General features: G+C 39.7%; 1 protein-coding gene across 3 annotated transcripts; it reads left to right on the forward strand.

Moving 5' to 3' along the window:
- LOC134491753 (complement component C6-like) lies at window positions 1–25422 on the forward strand. 3 transcript variants are annotated; one of them, XM_063295709.1, is made up of 18 exons: window positions 29–118; window positions 3054–3201; window positions 3766–3928; window positions 4248–4392; window positions 5565–5706; window positions 6511–6649; window positions 8107–8307; window positions 9756–9996; window positions 11830–11952; window positions 13130–13296; window positions 13625–13850; window positions 14789–14960; window positions 15633–15741; window positions 16797–16929; window positions 19177–19368; window positions 20805–20895; window positions 22246–22487; window positions 25145–25422. In XM_063295709.1, exons 2-18 carry the CDS (start codon window positions 3071–3073, stop codon window positions 25324–25326), a joined length of 2799 nt encoding a protein of 932 aa, XP_063151779.1. In that variant the 5' UTR covers window positions 29–118; window positions 3054–3070; the 3' UTR covers window positions 25327–25422. The 3 variants fall into 3 exon arrangements, with proteins under 3 accessions (XP_063151780.1, XP_063151779.1, XP_063151781.1); XM_063295710.1 differs by lacking the exon at window positions 3054–3201 and having other exon boundaries at window positions 1–118; XM_063295711.1 differs by lacking the exons at window positions 22246–22487; window positions 25145–25422 and having other exon boundaries at window positions 68–3201; window positions 19177–19391; window positions 20819–20894.
- Window positions 25423–26572: the final 1150 nt, after the last annotated feature.

Here is a 26572-nt window from a genome sequence, read left to right on the forward strand (position 1 = left end):
AAACACTAATATTTATTAAGAGTGGTATGTGAAAGTGTAAGTGATCTATGCCTGCAGTGCTATTTCCATTGCTGTATTATCACCCAGGTTTCCCATGAATGTTTTTCAATCCAATAAGGTAAGTCTCATTCTTTTGCAAAGACTGATTGATTATTATGTTGGGTTATTTTGGGCACTACTTCCAAAACAATTTTTTTAAAAAAATTGCTTTATGTCTCTAGGCGTGTAGAATCATCTTTATGTCTCTAGGCATGTAGCAACCTAACAGAGACCTTTGGTACATCTCTAGGGAGCTCCCAAGCAGGATGTAATCCTAACCCTTTGTTTTTTATCCCAGCATTTGAATTGCTGTCTCTGAACAAAGAGATTCTACTTAACTGTCATTCATTGTACAGTCATAAGTCAGTTTTTTCAGTGCTGTTGTAACTTTGAACAGTCTTTAAACGAATGGCTGTTATGTGGGGGCTACTTGTAATAGTAAGTTCTGGTAGTGAGTGCCAATAGAAATGACAAGAGCATGGTATTAGCATGCTTGGAAGAACCCTGCGATTTACAAATATATGTGTGTGGGTGATGTGTATGTATATATATTTTCTCCGGTAAAGACAAGTGAAATTTGTAGGTTGTGGATGAAATGGTTGGAATCTATAAAGAAGCACTTCTGTTTTAAAAATCAGGATGCAACATTTCATTACAGGTCTTATTAGTAATGGCTGTAATTCACTGGAACAATTATGCCTTTTAAAATCATGAATGGCTAAGAGCCACCATTTTGGCTCTGACTGGAGTTCCCATGACTGAAAATCCTGTTGCCCTATACTTTTAATTTCAGCTATGAATGTATTATTCTATAAAAAGTGTAAGTTCTAGGACAATTAGGTTCTCCAGCTAATGGTAGTAATGATTTTTTTTCTGAAGTTTTTATGCAACTGGGTACATGTAGGCGGTCCATGTTTCCAAATGATAGCACATATCTCACCTCCATTTACCATCTTGGCATATCATTTAAGACAAACATTGACAGACTGGAACATGTCCAGAGGAGAGCTGTCAGCATAATGGAAAAGCTGGAACCAAGTCCTACAAGGAATGGTTGAAAGGTTTGCGTATATAGTATTTAATCTGGGCATGAGCTCATGATGATTGGGGAAGGCAATGGCAAACCACCCCACTATCGTCTGCCAGGAAGTCATCACAAAAGCGGCATCCCCACAAAGGGTCAGACATGACTCAGTGCTTGCACAGGGGACCTTTCACCTTTCACCTTTTTTATGAGATCATGAAAAGATAACATGATAGTTATGCTCCAGTATTTGAAAGGTCATCATGCAGAAGACAGGACAGGTTTGTTTTCTGTTGTGCCAGGAAGCAAATTTAAAACTAGCAGGCATAGAAAATGTAGAGATGCACATTTCAGCAAAATGTTAGGCAAAACATTAAAACAACTGGAACTCTGAATAGACAGCCTCAGACAGTAACGGGATCTTCTTTATCAGAGATATTTAAGGATGGCCAGTCATCTGCTGAATGGTCATCTGCCAGGGATGTGGTCAATTGCTGCATGCAAGAAGAGACTGGAGACCCAAAGTTCCTTCCAAGCATGTTGAAACTACCATTTCATGATTCTATGATTGGTCATGGGATGTTGTGTTTTACTTCTGTATTCAAATATTAACCCATATTTCTCAGTATCTTTTACAACGTTGTTCTCTACATACCAAGGTTTACCCAGTTGCAAAAAAGACTTCAGAAAGCATTCATTTCTATCATTCTGTGAGTAACTGGAGGATCCAATTGTTCTAGAACTCCTAACTGGCTCAGTTTATTTTTGTGAGAACTGTCAATGCAATTTTACAGTGGAATTAGCATGGGAATATTGTGGAATCTCCTTCCCTACTTATTTGGCAGAGGAGGCTGGACTGGTTTCTGTTTGGGATGCTTCAAGGCTAGTTCTCACACCCAAGGCTGTGTCCCGATGGTAGCAGTATAAAAGGATGACTGGCAAGTATGTACAGTCTGCCACAGATACAGCCCTTTCTTTTAACCCATCAGTGGGAGGGTGTAAGGAGGCTGGGATAGAATTGAACACAGACATAAACAATCAAGTGGGCAACTGGGCTGACAACTTGCCTCCTAAACAGTAACTTAGCCTAAGTGGAAAAAATCAGGGAGGAAGCATTTCAAAGCACTCAAATAGACTCTGCCTTCACTAACTCAACATAAATGGGGGTAGAAAATTCTTATTACCATTTCCAAGAATCTGCATTTTCACGTGATGAGCATTAAAGATGCCTTACTGGGTAGCAAGAATCTATGTAGCTCCTGCTTATTCGATCCTGTCAAGTTGAGAGACGCTTGAGATAATCAAAGCTAGGACCTGTGACTACATTTTGCACTAATAAATTTAATTTTGATTCCAGGCATGAATTGTAACAATCAGGATGTCCACAGGGGAAAAAGTCAAGATGGTGACCACAATGGTGCAATCCATGCTCTGCACATACAAAATGGACAGAGCTTTGATCGCACCATTGTAGATGTCACCTTGACTTTACCACATCTCATGGACTCTCCCATGGGATCTACAGTTAAATGTTTCCCTGTGAAATCTATCCTTTCAGGTTTAAACAATGAACAGTCTTGACCATGAGGCATTCTGAACCTTTTGTTATTTCCATCTCTTTCTATAACCTCCTTTTCCAGCCATTCTACTCCCTTCTTTTCTCAGACAGGTGTCCATCATATCTTTAAGGTCTGCCAGTGAATCCTTCAAAATAGTGAAAGTGACATGATCTATCCAAAATCAGAAGGATTAGGTTATTCATTGGTGTAATTCTATTAGACATTCTATATATGATTTACCAGTCATGAAATAACAATAACAATATGATGATGATGATGATGATGATGATGAAATCCAAATGTTTTATGGTATACAATTGTATCTAAATCTATAATGTGAAACATGATTAGTCTGGGATCTATATAAGTTATTGTAAATGTAATATATTACTACATTAAATTATATATTTCTAAGTACCCATCCTTTTTAGCTTGATATTTTTTAGCCATGGAAAGAAACAACTTGATATGCATTATCCTTCTGAGCTTTGTAGTTGAAAAAGGGGTTGGATGTAACTGTGATAATATTCCATGGAGTTCTTGGTCCACTTGCAGTTTTGGGACACAAAGCCGAATCAGGTTGGTGCAAGAACAAGAAGATGTTTGTCCTTGTAAAAATAGGAGCTATAATTTCCACTTGATTAAGAAGCAGTTTAAACATACATTCTAAGGATATTATAGACAAGCAAATAAATGTTCTTGTTTTCCGATGATAACCAAGAGAAGAGGAAATGATGTGGAAGGAAGGGAAAAAGGCTTGTGTAAATCAGAGCTTTAGCCAGTGCCAGGTTTGAGATCTTCCAAGGTCACTTTTGTGCCTCTTTTCCTCATGAGTTTACCAAGGGTAGAAAACAGTAGCAATGGATGGCATGAAGCTCTTCAGGTGACAAGGTCCCCTCTCTGGTTTGGGATCCATCCCCACAAAAATGAGCTTTATACATATATGTTGCTATTTGCAATGCTTGCCAAATTCATAGCTAACCCTTGCGATGCTTGCTAAATGCATAACTAACAGGGTGACTAGCTGGGGTACATGTCTGTAGTATGAAACCGAACTAGCCCATATGAGTATAGGCGTATCCCCCCTTCCTCATCCTCTTGGTATAAGATTCAGGATTAATATACAATATCTTCATCTTGCAGGGAAAAAGTGCAAGATGACTATTATAATCTGATATCTTGTAAACAATTGTGCTTTTGGACTGACACTCGGCCTTGTAACCAGCAAGGATCTCTCAACCCCATCAACTGCCAACTTGGTGACTGGGAAGAGTGGTCAGAGTGTGACCCATGTGTTAAAGAACAGGTAATTTGAGCATGAGATGTATGAGAAACTATGCAGTTGCCCTTGTTTTCTGCATGCATGATGCAGAAAATGTTTCAGGCATTCTGAGATATGGATGCACAGGGACAATAGTTAAAAAAAAGAAAAGAAAAAGTATGCAGAACCCCAAATCCTAATCCTACTTCCTGCATCAAGTACCAGGTTCTACCTTTGTATGATCTGCTAACAAAAGCATACTCTCTCTGCAGCTGAAATTGTAGATGAGGCATCCAACTGTGAAACCCACAATGAGAAAATTTGTTTTATTGTTTCCTCCCCACACATGGGTTTCTCCTTTTAGTTCCGTGTCAGGTCTCTGCTACGCCCATCTCAGTTTGGAGGTGAGGCCTCTTGTGGGCAGATGGTAGATCGCCGGCCCTGTTTCCCAGAAAAATTATGCAACATAGAAGAAGTGAACTGTCAGAATAAGTTTCACTGTGATAATGGTAAGCCCTGTTTTATTATCTCTATGGACAACTACAATAAACATTCGATTTAACCAGGGGTGCCTGTGGGGAGGAGGTACAAAAAATCAAGGTGGTGGCCACAACCATGCAGTTGAAGCCATGCCCCTTTTACTTGTGGGAGGGATCGTGTGGTTATGGCCACCATTGTCCTAACAGTCAGGAACCACGCTGAGACAAGGAATAGGTCTCTAGTGTTTTATTACTGCTACATTAGACAGAAAATCCTAACAAACTGAAGAAGCGTGGGAAAAACCCAGACAGATAAACCCCAAAAGTCAAGGCGGGTCTGATCTGTGTCTCTTTGAATGGCTGCTTAACTCCTCAGTACTACGCATGCGTTTTCCCCCCTGGATAGGGGCCCCCTCCTGGTCACCATCAGTGCTCATGACAACCATCTTGGCTTTCCTGGATTTAATAGACTTTGGTTAGCTAAGATGCAGCTAACCAGTCAGATGCACTAGACAAATATGCAACTATATTTTACTTAAAATGCATAACATAATGCATGCAAAATCTGATTTCCATTTTACACAAGCCTAAAATGTGTACGATGCATAAAATAAGTATGCATAAAATCCAGTTCATTTTTAATGGAAATTCTGCTTTAATGGGCATCACTTTCCTTATATTGGTCCATTAAAACAAGGGTTTCCTGTTAATTATTCTTTAGATTCTGAACTTTAATACAATAAAAGTATGGTTCCAACTTCATGACCTGTCAATATAAAATTCTACTTAGGTGTTATCAAAAGTAATTAAAATATCTTTTCCCCAAGCAGTCCTGATGACTCATTTGCCATCTTGCCCTTTCTGTGCTCATTTGCCCGGCAGTGGTCTTTCCTAATAATGTTTTCATGCTCCTCTTTTCCTGTTTTCCAAAACCAGCAGTTTCTGTATTCAAGTTTTGGGGAGATCTTGAGTTATAGACTGCTATATCTGAGTTGCAATACTTGTGGCACCCACTAGATAGCACCAAATAGCCAATGCTTTCTCTCTCTTTGCTGCCATCTAGTGGTTGCCTGACCCAGCTAAGGAAACCCTATCTTCAGATTATGGTGGGGAACTCACCAAACACGAATCTGCAATGGCACAGATTCATGTTAGGTGCTGTGTCTGAAACCGACAAAGCCACTTTGATTTCTCCAAAACAGGACGTTGTATTGCCAAGAAACTAGAATGTAATGGAGAAAATGACTGTGGAGACAATTCAGATGAACAAAATTGCCGGAGAATAAAGCCGGTCTGCAGGACTAAATTCGAAAGCATACCCAGTGTGCAACTCATGGGTCTTGGGTAAAGTACTTGGATGGAGGGGTCTTCTCTCTCTCTTTTTTAATATAGTTTTATTAAATATTTTTAAAAAGAAAATACAAACTAATACAAACTAATGTAAGGTAAGAAAAGAAAGAAAGGAATCGAAGAGAGAGCTAAAGGTGCAAGAAAGGGGAAAAAAGGAAAAATAGAAGAGAATTAAAACAAAATAAAAACAATTACAAAAATTACAAAAATTAAAATACAAAGCAGCCAAGAAACATCAAACCCAAATCACTAATACAGCCAAGAAGCAGATACCTGCACACACTCGGGGCTCCAAGCCTGGGAACAGACCCAGGTCTTTAAGGCCTTACAAAAGGCCAGCAGGGTCAAGACCATCCTGATCTCTGCAGGGAGAATGTTCCATAAGGTGGGCACTACAGCAGAAGAGGCCTGTTTTCTAGGCCCCGCCAACCAGCGTTCTTTGGCTGATGGGACCCAGAACATGCCCATCCTGCTTGACTGGATCGAATGGGTAGAAACACTGGGTAGAGATGGTCCCTCAAGTAACTTTCATGGTCCCAAGCCATGAAAGGCTTTCGAGGTGACAACCAGCACCTTGAATTGCACCCAGAAGCACAGTGGCAACCAATGCAGCTCACAGAGTAGTGGTGTTACTGGACCCATTTACTATCCATGCAGCTGCATTCCGCACCAGTTGAAGTTTCTGAATGCTCTTCAAGGGCAGCCCCATGCAGAGCACATTGCAGTAATCCAGACAAAAGTTCACAAGTGCTTATCACTGATCTAATCATCTTTATTTAATTACAATGTTGATTCTAGGTATCATATCCTGGCTGGAGAAACCCGTGGAGAAATCCTTGATTATTCATTCAATAATGGGAGCTGCGTTCTGGTGAAAAGTGAAAACCAAAGGACTACGTTTCGTCTACCTGCTAACCTCGACAACATCACTTTTGAGGTGATTGAAATGGTTTTAGTAAGACTCAGCACTATATTAGCCCCTGAGCAAATTCAGTGTACGTCTACCAACTTTTATCCTAGATTTATCTTTCCATTTAGCCACCCATCTAAGAACTGGAACATTACTGAGAAGAGGGGTGTCTGATAACTTTTTCCAAGAACCTGGTGTCCTCAATGCTAGCATAAGCCAGAGGTCAGCAACATAGCACCTGCAAGCACCAGTGCATCCATAACACCCCTAGATAGCCTCATTTAATCCCTAAATTAAATGTTAAAGAATGGTTTAAATGGCTGAAATCTGGGGTAATGTCCAAGCCTTGTAGGATTTGGCAAACTTAGAGTACATGAACTCTTGCAAGACCTCACCTGAAAATACAGTCTAGAAAAACTTTAATATGTTCACATGAGAATTTGGATAAGATAATTGAATTTGATGAGACTGCAGGATATTTTTTAAAGGGGGAGGAGCAATTGGGATCATTGCATGAGATCACTTGATGCTGTCAGATGCTTGAAAATATTCCTGACCACTGGCAGACGTGATATGCTTCCATTCTAAGATATAAATCTATTGGCATCATCCTTATTGCATTAAATCATATAGGCTGATGATTTGATCATGACCTCTAGTGCTCCATACAGGTAGTCCTCGACTTACAACCACAATTGGGACCGGAAGTTCCATTGTTAAGCAAGTGGTTGTTAAGTGAGTCACACCTGATTTTATGATCTCTGTTGCCATGGTCGTTAAGCGAATCTGGTTTCCCCCATTGACTTTGCTTGTCAGAAACTGACTGGGAAAGTTGCAAATGGTGATCATGTGACCCCAGAATGTTGCAACTGTTATAAACGTGAGCCAGTTGCCGAGCACCTGAATTTTGATCATGTGACCACAGGGATGTGGCGACGGTTGTAAGTGCAAGGACCGGTTGCAAGCCACATTTTTCAGCACCTTCGTAACTTCACACGGTCGCTAAGCAAACGGTCCTAAGTCAAAGACTACCTGTATTGACTGACCACTCATTATATGGACAATAAAGTTTTAGTAAGGAAGTTAAGAACAGTTTGTCATTTGCAGTACCCCCTACCCTTTGTCCCCACCTCGGACACCCACGCCAGGCCTTCAAATGTGCTCATTGCTAAGGCAAATGGGATCCCGGTGGGGTTTCCTAATGCATGGACTTCTGGACTCTTGGCCCAATCTCTACGTCTTATCCTATCCCAGCTTTCATATATGAAGCTGTAGACATTTTTGTGCATATACATATATATATATACACATACACACACGCACACACACACACATATATATACACACATACATACAAACACACACTTTTATTTTCAAACAGTGTTTTTTTTAAAAAAAGCTAAAATTTTTATTTTCAGTGGTTTTTAATTCTCCTGCCTCTCCTCCCAAAACACATCCGTAATTATACAAGTCTCTGTCGATAGGTGAAAACTCAAGAAGATGATGTGAAAACAAGGTTCTACACCAGCTTAACAACCTTGGCCCGTTCTTATGAAAAAACCTCAGATTCTATGTACGTTGGGAGAGGTACTTCTGGAATCCCCTATTTTTGGGGGTCGATATCAACCACAACATCAACATCATCTTATGAGTTCAAGCAAGCCGTTAAAGCATCCCAAAAAATGGTAAGAATCTGTATCCTTGGAAGTAAGCTCCATCTGTAGTATAGTCTTTTACATATAGTATGTTGTTTGCTATAATCACCCGGAAGTAGTCATATGGGGGGAGGTCAAAATTGGTAAGATGGCAGACAGAGCACTGCAATATATGCATACAGAATACTGCAATGCTCCATCCACCATCTTGAAATACCCCCCTCTCCCTCGACAGGCACCATTGCCTGGAAGAGAATTAAAATGAACATTGTTGACTTAGTTCCATGTTGCAGTGTCAGGTAATTCAGTTGTTTTTCTGCTCAGAGCTAAGCTATATTCTTCTGTTTTGCTCTTAACCTGTTCTGCTTCTTGCCCTTTCTTTTTAAAAGATGTAGCCAGCACCAGTGAGAGTTTCCTCCAAAAGAGATGTTGGGAGGGACGGTTGGTAGGCACACTTCATTATTTTGCTAAAAAATAGAAGATCTCATTTAATGAAGGGGTACACAATTTGATCCTTCCTATTGTGAAATTACCTACAATAGCCAATTATTTTTATTTGCTTGATTGTATGCCATTAAGTCATTTTTGACTCCTTGTGACCATAGAGATAGCTTTCTCCCTGATGATCTACACCTAACCTGGTCTTTCAGGTCTTCCAATGGTGTATCCATCACCAATTATTCAGTGTTCTCAATTTGTTTAGTTACAACTCTCAGCATCAGCCTTGCTTATTTGGCTTGTTTGAAGTTGTGGTTCAGCAACACCTGGCAAGCTGTAGGTTTCTTGTTCACCTTTCTCTTCTATCTTGTATTTTATTATTCTGATGGTTTTAATCATTTGTTGTAAACTGCCCAGAGGCCTCCAATGGGAGGAGATGGGCGGGGATAAATTAGATAAATAAATAAATAAAATAAATATCTTGGGACCACAACTTGAATTCTGCTGGGGAATGGCTAACAGAAATCTGTAAATCCCATACCTTGCTCCCTGTCCTCAGCTTTTCTCATATTACCCACTACCACCAGTTCCACTGCTTACACCTGTCCTCAAAACAGGAATTAGGGGAGAAACAGAGGAGAGTGAAGTCTTCACTGTTGACTCTAGGTTTTTGGAAACTCCTTGCTCAGAGCACTACTATCCATTTGCTTCCTCTTGGGCCCAGTCTGCATCATTACTTAAAATGGAACAGGAAGTGAGAAGGGAAATGAACAGAAAGGGCTCAGTACTGAGCCTCTTCTCAGATGAGGCTCTTTACAGGTGTCCAGGCCATAGAAGAGCCAATTTCTTTAGCAGCTGCTAAAATGGAGTCTATTTATTTATATAAATTTATGTATTTCTTTATACAATTTTTGTGCCCACCTATTTCACACAGGTGACTCTGAGTTGCATACAAGGATTACAAACACAAAAAGGTTATTGAGAAAAAGAAAGCATGAGAGACAATAACATCCTGTATCTATTTTGTTGTATTTTCTAAGACATCCAATTATATTAGGATCCATAAGGTGATTGCAGTTTCAAACTTCACAGTGAAAGAGCAAGATCTGCAGCTCTCTGGGGTGTTCTTAAAGTCACTCAACAGCCTGCCTCTGGAGTACAACTATGCCCTATATAGCCGGATTTTTGATGATTTTGGGACACATTATTACACAACTGGTTTACTGGGAGCCAAATATGACCTTCTTTATCAGTTTAGTGAGGAAGAAGCAAAAAATTCAGGTATGTGGGTCTGCATATTAAGATGCTGAGGATATAAAATATTTATCTTTGTTCCCAGTGATTTGCTTAGAAATCAAGAGGTTAAGCAGGCAGGTTTAGGGAGGATGCATCTCTCAACTGTAATCAATCCAATGAGCAAAAACAAGCAAGCCAACAGGAAATAAAGAAATCTACCTGTTATCTACCTGTTATTACCAAATCCTGGGAATAAGCAATTAAATGCCCTCCACAGGAGTTTCTCCATGATGGTCTTGTCAAAGATGAGGTATTGGGACTTCCTCTTGAAGGAATGAATCCTAGAAGGAAAGAAGAGTGTCCTTTCTCAGAATAAAATCTGTAGTGGAGATGGATGAGAGTTGCATTTACTTTCTAAATGCTTCCTGGAATGCCCTGCAGTCACATGCTCACTCCAAGGAGTGCCAGAGAAAGGGAGGGCCCTCTCTGTAAATAGCCAGGCATTTGTTCTAATAGAGTTGCCATAATAAGAGGTATGATTTCCATGATTTCCATTGATCTTGCTTTCCTCTGCAGCCCCTGATGCCTTTTGAAAGCTCATCCTTCCAGAACAATGGGGGAGGTAGCCACTGGGACTGTAGGGAGGACAAGAAATCCTCAAAAATCACTTCTTTTATTTTCTAACAGGGTGAGCATTTTGAGCAGCAGTCTACTCCGAATGCTACCATGGTGAAAGGTGGAAGGTCCCCTGTGCAAGCACTGAGTCATGTCTGACCCTTTGGAGGGATGCCGCTTTCGCGACATTTTCTTGACAGACGATAGCGGGGTGGTTTGCCATTGCCTTCCCCAGTCGTCACCTTCCCCAGCAAGCTGGGTACTCATTTTACTGACCTTGGAAGGATGGAGGGCTGAGTCAGCCTGAGCCGGCTACCCGAGAATCCAGCTTCTGCTGGGATCGAACCCGGGTGGCAGGGAGAATTTCGGTTGCAATGCTGCTGCCTACCACTCTGCGCCACGCAAGGCTCTGAATGCTACCATATTTTACCCAAAAGGAATAGGACCCTCCAAAAGGAAGACCAGAAAGATTAGAAAGAAAAGATTTGCTTCCATTAATATATTCTCAGTGAACCTAACATAATCCTACTATTTTAAATTCTTCTTTTCAGTCAAATGCAATGCTATTGGGTTCAGCCCAATCAGTTCTGACTTGTTATTGCACTCTGTTTTAGTTCAGGGTATTTTGTTGTGCTGAACTTGGATTCTTCTTTTTGTTAATGAAATTCGGAGCACTAATGAAACTATAAAGGTTCCCAGGCTTTGCCCTTCACAACCCTTTTAAGGAAACTAAATCAAAATGTTCAAAGTAATGTTTCCAGGTGGCTATTGGAGGGTGGGGAAACGGGCAGGAACCATCTAGATACAAAATCCCCTAGAATTTTAGTGTACAAATGAAAGAAACCTTTTAAAAATCATTCAAACTAAAACAAAAAACACTTTCAGAGGTTTCCACAGGGGACTCAGAAAAGTCAAGCTGGTGGCCACCATGGTGTGATCAAAGCCTTACTCCTAATGCACATAAAAATGAGCCAGGGCTTCAATTATTTATTTATTTGTTTAAATTTGTATCATTACCCATCTCCCCCAACGGGGGACTCTGGGCAATTTAATTATACAATCATAGATGCCATCTTGACTTTTTTCACCCTCTCCCCTTCCACAGACAGCCCTGTGTACCTTGTGGCTTGAAGGTGAAAAACTTGTAGGCTGGCCAGCCAATGTCATTTTTAAAGATTGGGTGCTATAATGCTTGACAACCTGGATAATTGAGTGTTATTTGAGAAATTCTATTTTCTATTTCTACTTTTGAATTATACCTAGGTTTAACAACAGAACAAATGGAAAATTGTGTGCGAACAGAGACGCAGAAATATGTTTTCTTCTTTAAGTCAACAGAACATCATGAGTATTGCAGCAAAAATAAGATGACAGAACGCTATGAAGGTAAACAAATATTTTACAGGGTTCCTCCATACTTATCTAGACCCATTTCTCAGATCTAACTGAACTTTCTTCACATCCCAGTTTTATGGCTCTGGAAGGACTGTGAACAAAGTTTGCTATGCCATGGGCCAAGTGGAGTCTGAATCAGGTGCAAGAATGGTGATTTTGATGATTGGGTGGGCTACAGGCAAAATTTATGGTCCTGATGGATTGAAAGACAGGTACTGAGTCAAGCAACAGGAATCATGAGCCAGAAGGTGGAGGCAGGCATTAGGTTGAGCAGATAAGACAAGATAAGACAAACAAGGCAGTCTGTGTCGTTGTGTACCACCTTAGAAATTGCACAGTTGGGTGGATTTTTAAAGGGTCAAGAGCCTCATATTAATCTTCCCTAAAGTATTGTCCTCTAATAGTGTTGGAACTGCAACTTCCATTATCCTTTATTAGCACAGTCATATAGGCTGAGAACACTGGGAATTGCAGTCCCATCATGTTTGGAAGAAGCTGTTAGAGAAGACTGCTAACTGTGATTGACAAGGTCAGCTGATCACTCTCACTTGCCCAGTACAATAGCCCAGTACTCTTGCCCTATGTAACCTAGTCTACTGGATTTGATGAAGGCACTGGTAGAATAGAGCACTAAAAGCTTTTTGCTAAAACTTGAAGTTCAAGACCACTGCAACCAACCTGATAAATTGTGCGGAACAATGGTACACAGTCTTTTTTGGCCTGGAAGCATACTTTCTCTTTTTCTCCTACCTGGAAGCTACAGGATGAGTGACTAATGAAATTGTGATATCACCTGAGTGGACAAGGCTATAAATGTCAGAACTGGGATGGTTTAAGGGATGAAATTGCCTTTGACGGTAACCTCCTTCCCCAAATAGGAAAAAATAGCCCAACTTTCTAATTTTACAGGGATACTATGGGTTCCTATCTATCTATAGGAGTCGAAAACGACATGATGGCACATAATCAATCAGTCAATCAGTCAATCACTATGGGGTCCAGAAGTTCAAGTTCACTTATTTTGCCCCTTAAAACATACAACACATACACATATACCCATTAAAAGGTCCTATATTTAGGTTCTTCCCATTTCCCAGACTTTGGCGACTCATAATAAAGACCCATGCAGTTAAATATATAACTCTACTGTATAACCCATCCATTTTAGGTTCCATGTTGAAGTCATCGGAACAGTCTATTTCTCTGGTTAAGGGTGGACAGTCACGGTATGCTGCAGCTCTAGCCTGGCAGAGAAAAGGCTCCCTGCCAGGTCACGAGATCTTTACTGAGTGGTTGGAATCAGCCAAAAACAATCCAGTTGTGATTGACTTTGAGGTAAGAGATAAAAGACAAGAGGAAAACAGAACTTCCTTACTGTGAAGGTCAAAGCAACCATGTTTAGAAGAAAAGAACAGATGGTGTTGCATATTTTGAATGAATGCTACTTTATTTAAATTGGTCAGATCTTGTGATATCCCCTTTTATTTTAACTGTGGATATGGCTAATGACTAACAACAGGACTGCGTGCGTCTCCCAATATCATGATTTTGAGCCTGCAGAAGGCAACAATAATTCCCACATAGAAGGCCCAAACTAAAGTTTCCTTGGTTTAAGAAGTCTGCTGGGACAACTTCGGAGAAATAGAATATAATTCTTTCTTAGGTTTCCCCCATTGTGGATTTGGTGAAGAACTTCCCATGCTCCGCAACAAAGCGTTTTAATCTCCGGAGGGCTTTTTCTGAATATTTGAGCAAATATGATCCTTGTCGTTGTGCCCCATGTCCCAATAATGCTCAAGCAGTGTTATCTGAAACTGGATGCCTCTGTGTGTGTAAGTCTGGAACATACGGAAGTAACTGTGAACTGCGAGCACCTGACTACACATCAGGTATTTTTATGATAACAGCTCTACCTTATTTTACCATGCAGTTGCACATGGAGGTACACGGTTTGCACAAAAATTGAACATGGAATCATTGGGAATCAGAGTCAACTTCTGGGGGTCTTTTCTTTTACTCTAGTAACTTACCTGTCCTTTAGAGCTGTGCACAGCTCTGCCCTGTGGTGGTTGGCACCATAGTGCCCTCCCCATTGAATGAGAGCTTTTCACCACAAGGATCTTATATTTATCTATTTATAATGATTGTATACAATTGATTACAATTGTATTGTAATTTATGTTTTATGGTTTTAATTAGTTTGTTTTGTTGTAAACTGACCAGATTCCCCCTTTGGGGGAGATGGGCGGTGACAGAAATTTGAAAAATAAATAAATAAATAAATAAATAAATAAATAAAAAAAATGTTTTAAGGCAACCAAGCCCTTCCATGAATTTTAGAACACACACTTAATTCTGAATTTGACAGGCTGTTTTCAAAAACTGTCTCCATCTTTCCTTTCTCAAAATGGGGAAAAATCTGTAAAAAATATCATAGCAAATATATTCATTGCTTAGAAAACTAAAACTAAAATCCTTTTCGGGGTGCTGCATTAAATTTAAAAGTCAATATAAAATTTCATTTTTTAAAACAAAGCAGCAACTCAGACGCATTATAATAGTAGTTAAAAGCAGCTGGCATGCCTTTGAAGATTAAGAAATAGTCTTTGCATGATGCACAATGACACTACACTGGTTGCTGAGTTGGAATTCCATCACATAGGTATTGCAATCCAAGTTGCTGATGCAGACTGGGAATTATGGCAGTTGAGATTCAAGAAACTGGGGGCCTCAAGATGGGTAAAGCTGGAATATGGGTAGAGCCTTCTGCTAATATCAAAGCTGTATGGATAAGGCAACAAAAGTATCATCTTGTTTTGGACTCCAGATGCAGTAGATGGCTACTGGAGTTGCTGGTCAGCATGGAGTGCTTGTGATGCATCTTTTAAGAGAAAAAGAACTCGGCTGTGTAACAATCCTGAGCCCATGAATGGAGGAAAACCTTGTAAAGGTGAAGCTGAAGATGAGGATCGGTGTTTCATCTCAATGTTTAAAAGCCAGTAAGAGACATACTATTATTTTCAGCAAGCCAAAATTTTGTCAGAATGATGGAATGTGCATCATGATGCCACAATGCAGTGTCCCTCCCCAACATACTTGCATTTTTATGCACGTTTTAACCTTTTTCCTCTCTTGCCCTCCCTTTTGGATGCCCATGGCCAATGATCTCAGGACCCAATTGTGTACTATACAAGAAAGGTGGGGGGAGGAGAAATATATGGCCATCCAGATGTCTTTGTGAGAAGAGGAAGTCCAAGATCTCTCTGCATAGAAAGTGGATCTGTAAAAGAGCATACAGGATATGAAGTATGATAGTTTCCACTAACACCTGTCATGTTGATTGCTAAGAAAAGGCCAATGCACGTCCCTTGGAGAATATTCTTTGGTTCCCTTTCAAATCCTTCATGTGGATGCAGCCTAAGAAATCTCGCTCCAAGCATTTTGAAGTTAAGGAAGGCATTTTCTAAGGACCCTCTAAATCTGAAAGAAGTAGGCAGAGATAAACATCCCTCCTAGATTTTGGGGGTGCCAAATGCAAAATGAATATAATAGGTCTGGAGGATATTTGTCTTGGGTCCATCAGATTGTTGCAATCCACTGATTATCTATGACTTTTTGCTTTATGTGTTTCTTTTTAATGAGTTCCTAAATGGACAATGTCACAATTACAGGGGTGCTACTTGTGTAAACGATGATGACTACACTGAAGAAGGCCGGATAAAACATACATGTGACACAGGATGTTCAACTCCAAAAGCATCAGAAAATGGATTCATCAGGGTTAGCAGCATTTAATGGACTAGAGAAGACTTTGACACTTATCTAAGTGGACCTCAATCTTTTACCAAATAGCACCAATGCTAGAGTGCTGCTTCGGGCTCTTGAGATGAGGTTCTCCTGGAAATGAATTTGTGAGAGCCTATCACAATTCAATCCTTTAAATATGTTGGGAATGTAATTTCAGAATTCTCAGAGAGGAATTTGGGGAGTTGATTCCCAAAATTTCTGGAGGGTGCTATTGAAAAGATGGGTGTTCTTCTGTTTCAGAGATGAATCTCTAACATCCACAGACATTAAGGAATTGATTCACAGGTCTGAGAAATTAATTCCAATGAATAGGTTGATTTCCACACACCTTGATTTATGGTTTTAAAGGATCACTTGAAAAAGATTCACATGTTTAATATAAAGGGGAGCATCAAAGGTTGCCATCCAAAATTGAGTTTAAGATGAGATGTATTTCAAAATACCTCCCATTAAGGATGTAAAAGAATTTTGCCTTCAATTCCATTGGGAGCAAATATGATTGTTCATCTGTCATGTCAGCAAGGCAAAGTCTTGCATCTTCCTTTTAGATTTTTTCCATCTAAAAAAAAATCTAAAAAAAAATCTGTCTTATAAAAAAAGCTACTACAAATCTGGGCAGGAGTTTTAGTGATTCACACTTACCTACTGAATATCTGTCAGTCTATCTGAAGAGGCCCATTGCATCCCTGAGCTCTTGGCATACTCATAAAGTTATCTGTTTTGACTTGCACAACCAAATGTTCATCTGCATATTAATTTCTTTTTCCTTAATACCAGGAGTATTTTTTAAAACCTACTCCCATTATTCTAAATTGGTTTGTGTTTTTGAAGAATATTCTTAGCCCTACCCTCTTTTATAATGCTCATTTTATGACTTCTTTAATTGCTGGTACTTTTGTTGCTACCACAAGAATTCACATTATTGTAAGTATCACTACCTCTTTCAGAGTTTAAGACTTCAGCTCATCTCTTATAGTTCATGGAATGAATATTCCACTTATTGGACTGAACTTTTAATTTGTCTGTAGAATGAAAAACCGTGCTATGATGTTGGAGAAGAAGCAGAAGTGGTCTGCTTCAGTGGCTATCATCGCTCAGGATATCAGTTCGTTCGCTGCCTTCCAGACAAAACATGGGTACAACAGACCATTGAGTGCCAATGTAAGAAACAGAATACATTGGATAAAAAGGAAATAATTCAGATGCTTTATGGTTATATACATCTCTTCAAGGGAGAAATGAGAAAACCTACATTTGTGTTATGAAATGTGTCTCTGAAGGTGGGGGGTGATGTGGTGGATTTCAGTAACTCTGCTGGTTCTCGGGAAGGAGGGAGCACATTCCAAGGAGGAGGACAAGATAAGAGGAGACACAGTCCAGAAAGTGAATGTGGGAAAACGAAGAGGTTCAGAGTTGCTTTAGTCTGGCAAGACTGATGTCAGGCCTAGCCCAAGAATGACAAAGAAGCAGTCTAGCCAAACCCCAGTTCTTTATTTGCTCACACCATATAGACAGAATCTTGCCAGGCTAAAATTACTCTACCTAATCTAAGGGGGAATAACCTGGGAAAGCTCTAGGGTGGGGCTATTCTGAACCTCTTGGCTTTCCCACAATCGCCTCCTGGACTGTGTCTCCTCTTATCTTGTCCCCCTTCCTTGGAATGTGCTCCCTCCTTCCTGAGAACCAGCAGCATTACTGAAATCCACCACAGTTTGGATCCTTAAACTCAGTGAAATCAAGTGGAACTCTGAGTAAAGTGCCACTGTTTTCAACAGACTTACTCTAACCGTAACTAAATATTGATCCAGCCCTCAATTATCCAAGCCAAAAAGTCTGGTTCAGTGTTGTCTTCAACAGTATGCAGTGCAAACTGAAATGCTTTGGCCAGTCCAATATTAAGCATTTTAATATGTGAATATGCCTATTTTCTTTGAGCGGCAATTCAACACTTAGTATTCCCACAATGGAAGAAGAATGGAATCAAGTCATATTTCCCCCTAAAGAGGAGATGGCATGGGTCAGTCCAGTTTTACTCCTGATAATCCTATTGTTGCTTAGGAAACAGCTACATGTTACAGTTAGAGTGAATCAACTTAATCCAGTGGCTAGGACATCTTTATTTGATCAGGAGGACTTTGGTTCAAATTCCTATTCATAAATTAAATGACTTTCTCTCAGTCTAATCAATCATATAAAATTGTATGAAAAAAAAGTATGTTGTCCTGGGCTTCTTAGGGAAAAGTTAAGAATGTGTACTTTATTTTTTTTATCGTATGGCATAGCAGTTTGGTGTTCATGCTGCTTTTCTCTTGCTGGGAAATCCTTGTGAAGTCCAGCAGCCAGATGTGTAGACTATTTAGCCATGACAAGTCACGTTGCCCGGGGTGCACCACGAGGAGGGTAGTCTACATTGCACCGAGTTGGGCTGAGAGAAAGTGACTGGCCCAAGGTCACCCAGCCGGCTTTCATGCCTCAGGCGGGACTAGAACTCACAGACTCCTGGTTTCTAGCCCAGCACCTTAACCGCTAGACCAAACTGGCTCTCAGAATGTGTACTTAATAGTAATAAAATTATTAGTTATATTTAATCTCATCTTTCCTGTAAGGTGACAAAAAATGGAAAGAATTTATATGCTGGTGGCTGTGCTTGTTTCATCAAGGAAAGGGAAATAGTCATATGGATTTAAATAGGCCTCTGTTTATTCCCAGCATCCAGAAGTCAAAATCAAGTTTCTTCAGTGTTTTTGCTTGTAGGGACGGATTGTTCTAAAGGAACGCAGAACTTCTTCCTGGCTGACAGCATTGGCAGTCTTTAAACAACAGCAGGGAATATGCAAGGCCAGGGCAGAACTAAATTTGATATCATTTTATTTAAATGTAATTAAAATTAAATGTAGCTAATATTAGTCTCCAGTCACAGTAGCCATCTTCTTCTGTTACATTAAAAACTGCAGTTTGATAACAACTTGTCAAGGCCACCGTTTTTTATGAAATGCATAAGCTCTGAGGCCTCAGGTTGTATAATTTCATTCTCAATAAAGCCTTGTTGCTTTCGGTATAATAAAAGTAACATGCAACTGAGCTTCAGGTTACATGTTCAGGATGGGGGACTTGTCCCATATTTTTAGGAGAAAAAAAACAATATGTGGCTACAAAGGAGAGTTGCTCTGTGAAGTCTTTTTAATTTCTCTAATTTGTTTTGTTCTGTTTTGTTTTAAAGCATGTTTTAGTGCTTTTTAGATCTTTGACCCTAATATAATGAGATTATTAAATCCTAGTTTTATTCTGATGCTTGATTTGTTTGCTTATGTTGTGGTTTTATATTGCATAGAGTTATATATTTAAGTATATTGCCCAATAATGTTTTGTTAATTATAAAATGAAGAAAATCTCTTTCTTAAACTCCAGTGTTGGCTTGTGACAGACCATCAGTTTCAGTTGCTGTCCATATGACCCCGTTTAAAATTCAGTATGATGTTGGGGACAAGATCCATCTGAGCTGTCCTGAAGGTTACAGCCTTACAGGCCCAGGGACTTACAAATGTGGGGACAAATTCTCCTGGATCCCTCCTATTCTGAGCTCACTTGATTGCAAGAAACGTATGTAACCACAACACCAGTTTCTGCTCTCATGGTTTTATGCTTGCTGTAGATTGTTCACTTGTGTTATTTTTCTTTCTTGCTTGCTATCCTGTGTTGAAGATTCAGTGATGGGAATATTTGTACATCAAGGAAGACAGAATGTACCTTGAGAATTACTAATAAATCTATAATTTGGGGTAAATCTGCAAGGGGGTCTGACTCCCAATTGTTTAAAACCAGCTGCAACAATAAGGCTTAGTCCATCTGAATAAAGCAGCTCAAATGAAATAATATTGGAAGGAACACCAAGAGTGGAAGATTGAAAGGCATGTGAACTCAGTCTTGCTACTGAAAGCACATTCTTGGTTTGAAGCATGTGCTCAGAAGTACTTTTTTCCTTAATGCTGCTAGATGTATACCCAGTCCTTTATTTTGCAGCTGATTCCAGAGAATGGACCTTGACTTCTAATAAAAAAATTAAGTAGATCCTGGAAATCTAAAATGTTTCCACTCCTGTTCTAAATCAAGGATACACAAATTGGGAAATAATAACCTGAATGCAGACTGCCACCCAGCAGCCTACGCTGTTATCTGTAGGGAATTAAAGATTTCTATTGGGGATATAATATTTTTTGACATAAATCTGGGCAGGTAGCCTCCAGAGGGATTCTTGGTGAGATGAACACTAACCACAAGCAATGTCCAGTTAGTATTTTATTTTCTCAAAATGAACAAAACGACTTCGAGATTTCTTCTTAACTTTTAAAAGGTCTGGCATGCCTACAGCAGCACTACACTCTTTGTAGAGAAGCTTCTGTTTTCTGAGACTTTTTGGAATGACCATGAGTCATATTCAATCTAGGAAATAGTGGAAGATACTGTACCTCTCTGCAAAAGAGCACCCACTCTTACTGTAAGCACGGCAAGCTTTTAGAAAGTTAAACAAGATTTAAAGAGATCCCTTAGCTACCTCATAGTAAGTCCTATGCTGATTTACTCCGAGTGATCTAGGGCATATTATTTTAATTTTTTAAAAAATCCCTACCAAAATTGCCAAACCCGCAAAGTGCCCTCCAGCGTTGATAGGAGAATGAAGCAAAGTTCTGAGGACCTCTACACAGTCTGATGAATGGTTCTTACAAAATAAAAAGTTCTGTTTTCACAACCCGCTAGGCCAAGGTGGTCAGTAGTCTGAAGCAGATTTTTGAGGAGTGTACAACTCTAGTATTCCATGTTCAATTAGCGTGGTTCTTGTATCTTGAGTATGGTACTTTGTTCAAAGAAAACATAAAGCCTTATAAAACAGTTCTTTCTTGACCGAACATCACGATCCCAGCTGAAATACCTAAATCCTACTTCTTTTTCAGATTATACTAGGATGTTAAATCTGAATGAACCTGCTTGTCAGCCTGACTTGAAACCTGTATCTCTCTTTCTCTCTGTTCCTTCTTTAGATGAGCCGCTGCACATCAAAGGTAATTGCAGCCTTGGGAAAAAAGAGGTGGATTCTCAATGTGTCTGCATTTCCCCAGAGGAGGACTGCAGGTAAGTAGAGGTGGGATAAATATTGTACATCAGCCAGATTTCAGATTTTATGATCCACCTATAGTTTAGCAGCCTCCCTATTTTTGTTGGCAGCTGATCTTTCTTCAGCAGGGAAAGCATCCCTGTTCTTGTAGTTACAGGTGGGCAGCAAAATTAGAAGGCTTATTAGCTCTCTGGAGGGTCATACATGTACCTGGTGGTCCATACTCAATGGGCTACCATTTGTGCTGAACTTTATCAGTTACAGCTGGACTAAATAATTTGGCTGAGTGATTTCTGAAAGGTCTGCAAAGGTAAGGTGAAATTCAACACCTCCCTGAAGACCAACAATAAAATAGAGCCACTACATCATGATGTCACATTGTTCCAAGGGTTATTCTGTCCCAAGCTGCCATACTGAAGCAGTTGCAAAGCTTTCTGGTGGGTGGCGGGGGGGGGGGTTATTTTGCAAATTTTTCAATTCACCTGCATTCTGCAAATCTCTGAACTACTAAACGTTTTGCAGAATTTCAGAACAAGGTCTCACAGGCACAAAGCTTAAAATGATGTATTTTAACCCAGAAAGAATTACACACTACAAGTCAACAAAACAAAAGCTCCAGCTGAGTGCATTTTCAAAGCAGAGCTTACCAGTACCCTTTTTGAGGAAACTCAAAATACTGTTCTGCGGCCTGATTTTCTCCTGATAGCAATTATGCTCCCTGGCCTTTGTGTAGATAATTTTTAAGAATTGCTCATAAGTTAAGGCCTTGTTAATATCTGGCAGGTATTCAGGGGAGAAGAATTATAAAAACTACTTAAAGCAAGCACATTCTGAAGAAGTGAAATCAGCTGGTTCACAGGCGTATTATTGTTATTATAAATCAAGCAAACTGAAACATTAATTGGCTTGTAATACTCTCAGGTTCATGAGCATAGTCCAAACAATTTATGTTTTTTGCCTCCTTAAAACACAGTGGTTGCTGGTGAAGGGAGATGAATGGTCCTATAAAAGTTCACTGTTGTCCCAACCCACCAAGAGGCTACCTACTCTGATGTAGGGTTTACAGCCTTGTCTTTTGGGACAATAGAGTGGGCAAAATGCTAATTTCTTTTTAATGAGCCAACTAATGGATGTCAAAATCAACAACAGAGACATTGTGGAGGAGAGACCATTTGAAGCTTGGTACAGCTCTCGTTAGACAATGTGGCCATTTAAGCTCCTGAATATTGGAAATTACTGATACATCAAGCAATACAATATTTGAATATTGACTACTCAGGTAATGAATTATAGTGTAGAAATATGGAAGCAAGGAGAACCAATGGAATCTTATTGTCTCCAAATGTATAATTTGTATTTCTTGGCAGCACCAGCTCAGAAGATATCTGTGTACTGGATGTACAATCTGAACAAGCTGTTACAAATTCTAGCTGTCATTATCTGGCTGAAAAGTGCAGGAATGATGAACAAGTCCATTTTATCCATAACGGACCTTGCCATGATGACACCAGGTTGACCTGGGCCATTGAGAGGGCAAATCTTTCAGCAAACAGCAGAAGGAAAGAACCCTGCAGATATGATGTATGCTACGATTGGGAAAGATGTCCAGGTGGGTCTCTTGAACACTGCAATCTTTGACTTGTAAAGGTGATTTTTAATTTTTTTAAATTACTGCATGAAAGAGCTCTACATAACTCTAGTTACTGAGATATATAAGTAATGCATGTTACTATTTTTATCAGATGCTGCATGACTAAGGTAAAGGTAAAGGTTTCCCTTGACGTAAAGTCCAGTCATGTCCGACTCTAGGGGGCGGTGCTCATCTCCGTTTCTAAGCCGTTAGAGCCGGCGTTGTCCGTAGACCCATCCGTGGTCATGTGGCCGGCATGATGACACGGAACGCCGTTACCTTCCCGCCGAAGCGGTACCTATTGATCTACTCACATTTGCATGTTTTCGAACTGCTAGGTGAGCAGGAGCTGGGACTAGCAACGGGAGCTCACCCCGTTGCACGGATTCGAACCGCTGACCTTCTGATCGGCAAGCTCAGCAGCGCAGCGGTTTAACCTGCAGCGCCACTGCGTCCCGGCTGCATGACTAAGTTTCAGTTAATCAGAAGGCTATATCCATTGTTCACATGAGTCAACCTCCACTCCTACAGCGGGATGTCCCCTGTCACTTCTTCCTCCCTATCCCCTTTGCTACTCCTCCCCTCACCAAGTCTACTCTGGAAGGGGACATCCTATTGCATGACCGCCCAAGCTCTGGACCAGATAAAGGGCCACCTAGAAGCTTCATAGAAAGGGAGCATTTTACAAGCACCAGCCAACTGATGGAGAAGAAGACTAGAACCGATATGTTGGAAGTTACGTGCACATATGCATAGTATCGGATGTATCTGACAATACCACTTTTTTCTTTTATACTATAGGTTAATATACTATATGTTTTGGTGAATGACAATTCACCAAAACTACAATTTAAAATGTAAAAAATATTATAGAAGATTGGATCTCCTAGTGAATTGACAAAATGCACTAAACCCAGGTCCCCACCAATTGTCTTTGGTGGGGACCTGGGTTAAGTGCATCACAGTAGGGTCATATCCTTTTCTTTCAAGCAGTCCCAGAGCTGATGAATGAGAGCAAGCTTGCTCTTTCTAGTAATGATGAAATTGACAGACCTGTTTTTGAAAAAGGCACTCCTGGGTATTGCTGCAACAGATGCAGGGCTGGAATAAGGAGCACTTTAATTACTTATCTAGGACTGGGAGAACACATGACAGCCCATGGAGGAAGTTTGCTAAAGACCATGGAGTGCACATTTATGGGAGAAGCAACACACCTTAACTCCAAAAAGCTTTAGTTCTGAGTAGGAAAAATGGATAGAATTATGTTGCTGATCTCTGAGGCTTTTCAAAAGCATAGTATCTAACAAACCTCTTATGTGTGTCCTTTATTTATTTAGCTCTCTTTAGAAAGGACTCAAGAAAATGTTTTGAGGTTGTGAAATCTTCCTGAAAATGAATGTCCACATCTGTTTGTTATGCAACTTGTTTTTCACTGTGCTGTAGGATGATAGCAATTGTGAGCTTTCCTGTAAATTGCCTTGGCAGAGATTCATACAGGAAAAGCTTTCTGCCAGAAAAAAAAGATGGTTTGTCTGATTAAATTTAAAATTTTCAACCTCTTTGCTATTGTTATAGACCTCACTATTTAGAAGCAAAATCTATTTTATATCTGTTCGTATCTGAAATAAGAAGTTGATAGGACTCTCTTTTGCACAGACACAGACACATAAACCCCAATCTGTCTTTCCAATCTGATTGTGAAAATTCAGGTTTTGTTTTTAATTCAATATGGTAGATGATAGTTGAAGCAAAGGAAATGCTCTGTTTTCTGGAACCTACAATAGACGAATTTATTGTATGAATAAATTTCAAAGCAAATTAGAAGGGTTTAATTTCAGTACACTGATGACAGCACCTTTAATTGCAAAAGAAGAGATTAGCAAAATGTGGGTTGTCCTTATCAAACAAATAGTTTAATAATATCTTACTTCTGTGAAGTGGTGAGAAAGATTGATAGGAAGATGGTGGTTAATTAATAACAGTTAATTTATAACAGAGATAGGCAACTTGCTTCCTACCACTGGTTTTTGTACTTCCAAGCTACTCCTAAACAAAGATTGATGTGGTTGTTTCCCATTATTCTGAAGCAGGAAAACAAATAAATTGCAATTTTAAGCCTTAAAACATCTAGTAAGAAGGTGTAGATGAAGTTGATGTTGTTGATGATGAAATACAAATAAAATTCCCTAGTTCTATCACATCTTCTTCACTCCAAACAGAACCCCCCCCCATTTCCAATCCTAGCTAAGATGAATGACACAGCTTCACCTACTCATCATCCATCCATTGAAGACACCCTTCTCCCACTTTATTGCAACAGTTTTATTTATTTTATTTATTTATTAATCAAATTTAGCCACTGCCCATCTCCCCCAAAAGAGGGGGGGGGGAAATCCAAACCCCAAGGGACTTCTATTATAAGGATAGTTTTATAAAACTTGGGAAGTTATCTTTATGGATCGACAGCCAGTTATGGTTAGGAAGCTTTGTGTTCAGTCTTATGATTATAATTGCAAAATAGCTCTTGTATGGCATTTAGATATAAGTGCATACCAAATGAAAACACACACACACACAATACTAAAGTAAAAATAAATGATTAGTTGACCCTACATTTTTAACTATTTTATTTACAGAAGAAGGATTGCACTGTACCTGCCTGCTTCCAAATCAGTGTGCAAAGGGTGAGGAACAGGTCTATTGCATTGAATATGGGTCTGGAAATCGAAGGAGGACATCTACCCTCTGTGTATTCGGAGCACTGAAATGTGCCAACATGAAGGCAACACTGTTGCATCCTGGGAAATGTCTGTCATAAAATGGAATGGCAAACAGATGTCTGATGTACTCAGTCATATTTCAATCACAATTCACAATAAATTCATTGAATTAAAATTTTGGTATAAGAACTGAATATTGTATATATTGTAATAATAGTGTTAAGTTGAATCTACTACATAAAATTAACGGATCTGGAGCACCTTTGGAGTTCTGAAAACAAGTGGTTAACACATTCATAACATGGGAGGGTTACTTAGGGGCTGATAGACAGTGTATCACAGTTGGCATGGACACCACAAAATATCCAAAAGGCAAACTAGTCTCCTTAAAGATTTTGTATCCTAGAGATTTGCTACTTCTACGGGCTTGAGGGACACGTGGGCTTTACATGAGATGTTCAGTATTTCATTCCAAAAGCAGGTAAGAATAAGGGCCATATCCTCTTGCTAATGCTGCAGTTACACTAGCCCTATTACTTGAAATACCTTGTTCCAGATATGTTAGAAATAAGTAGGATTGGCACTATTGCAGGTGGGAGCGAAAAAGAGAGAAAAGCATATTTGAAAAATTGGCAGGCCTTTGTCAAAAGGATACTACTAATGTGCCTAAAATTGTGAAATCATGAGATATAATACAGTAGTATCCATTGTTGTCATTTGTTTTCCTTCTGATAATAGTAAGCGATCATGCTAGTCCTTGTATGCTGAATTCAGATTCCTTATAGGTATTGATAATTTGATTGATGTGTTAAGGTTAGTAGCAGTTTTTGGTGGGACTTCTAATATTTTCCTGCATAAAATTTGTCTGAATAGCCTTTACACAGTTACATTTCTCAAGCAGACTTTGCTCATGGTCATTCATGTCTTTATCATCTTGCATTTGGACTTCTGTAATTTGCTCTACATGGGGCTGCCCTTGAAGACCACTTGGAAGCTTCAGATGGTTCAGCGTGAGGCAGCACAGGTAGTTATGTGTGTATCAAGGTTCACCTACATACCACCACTACTGTGGAACCTGCACAGGCTGCCAGTTAGCTTCTGAATTCAATTCAAGGTAGTGGTTATTAGCACTACATTGTCCTGTATATTTCTGAGACCAAGTTCTCCACGTTGAATCTGCCCACCTGGTAAAATCAAGGAGGCAGGCTTGCTGAATGTCCTTCCACCACAGGAATATTATCTACAGGGACAATGCTGTTGAGGCTTCTTAGTAATAGCCTCCCCCTGTAGAACAGCCTACCATTGGACTTTCCACTCCTTCATACTTCTGAAGAGTAGTGAAAC

Source organism: Candoia aspera, chromosome 2, assembly GCF_035149785.1.
Source record: "Candoia aspera isolate rCanAsp1 chromosome 2, rCanAsp1.hap2, whole genome shotgun sequence".
Classification (NCBI taxonomy): domain Eukaryota; kingdom Metazoa; phylum Chordata; class Lepidosauria; order Squamata; family Boidae; genus Candoia; species Candoia aspera.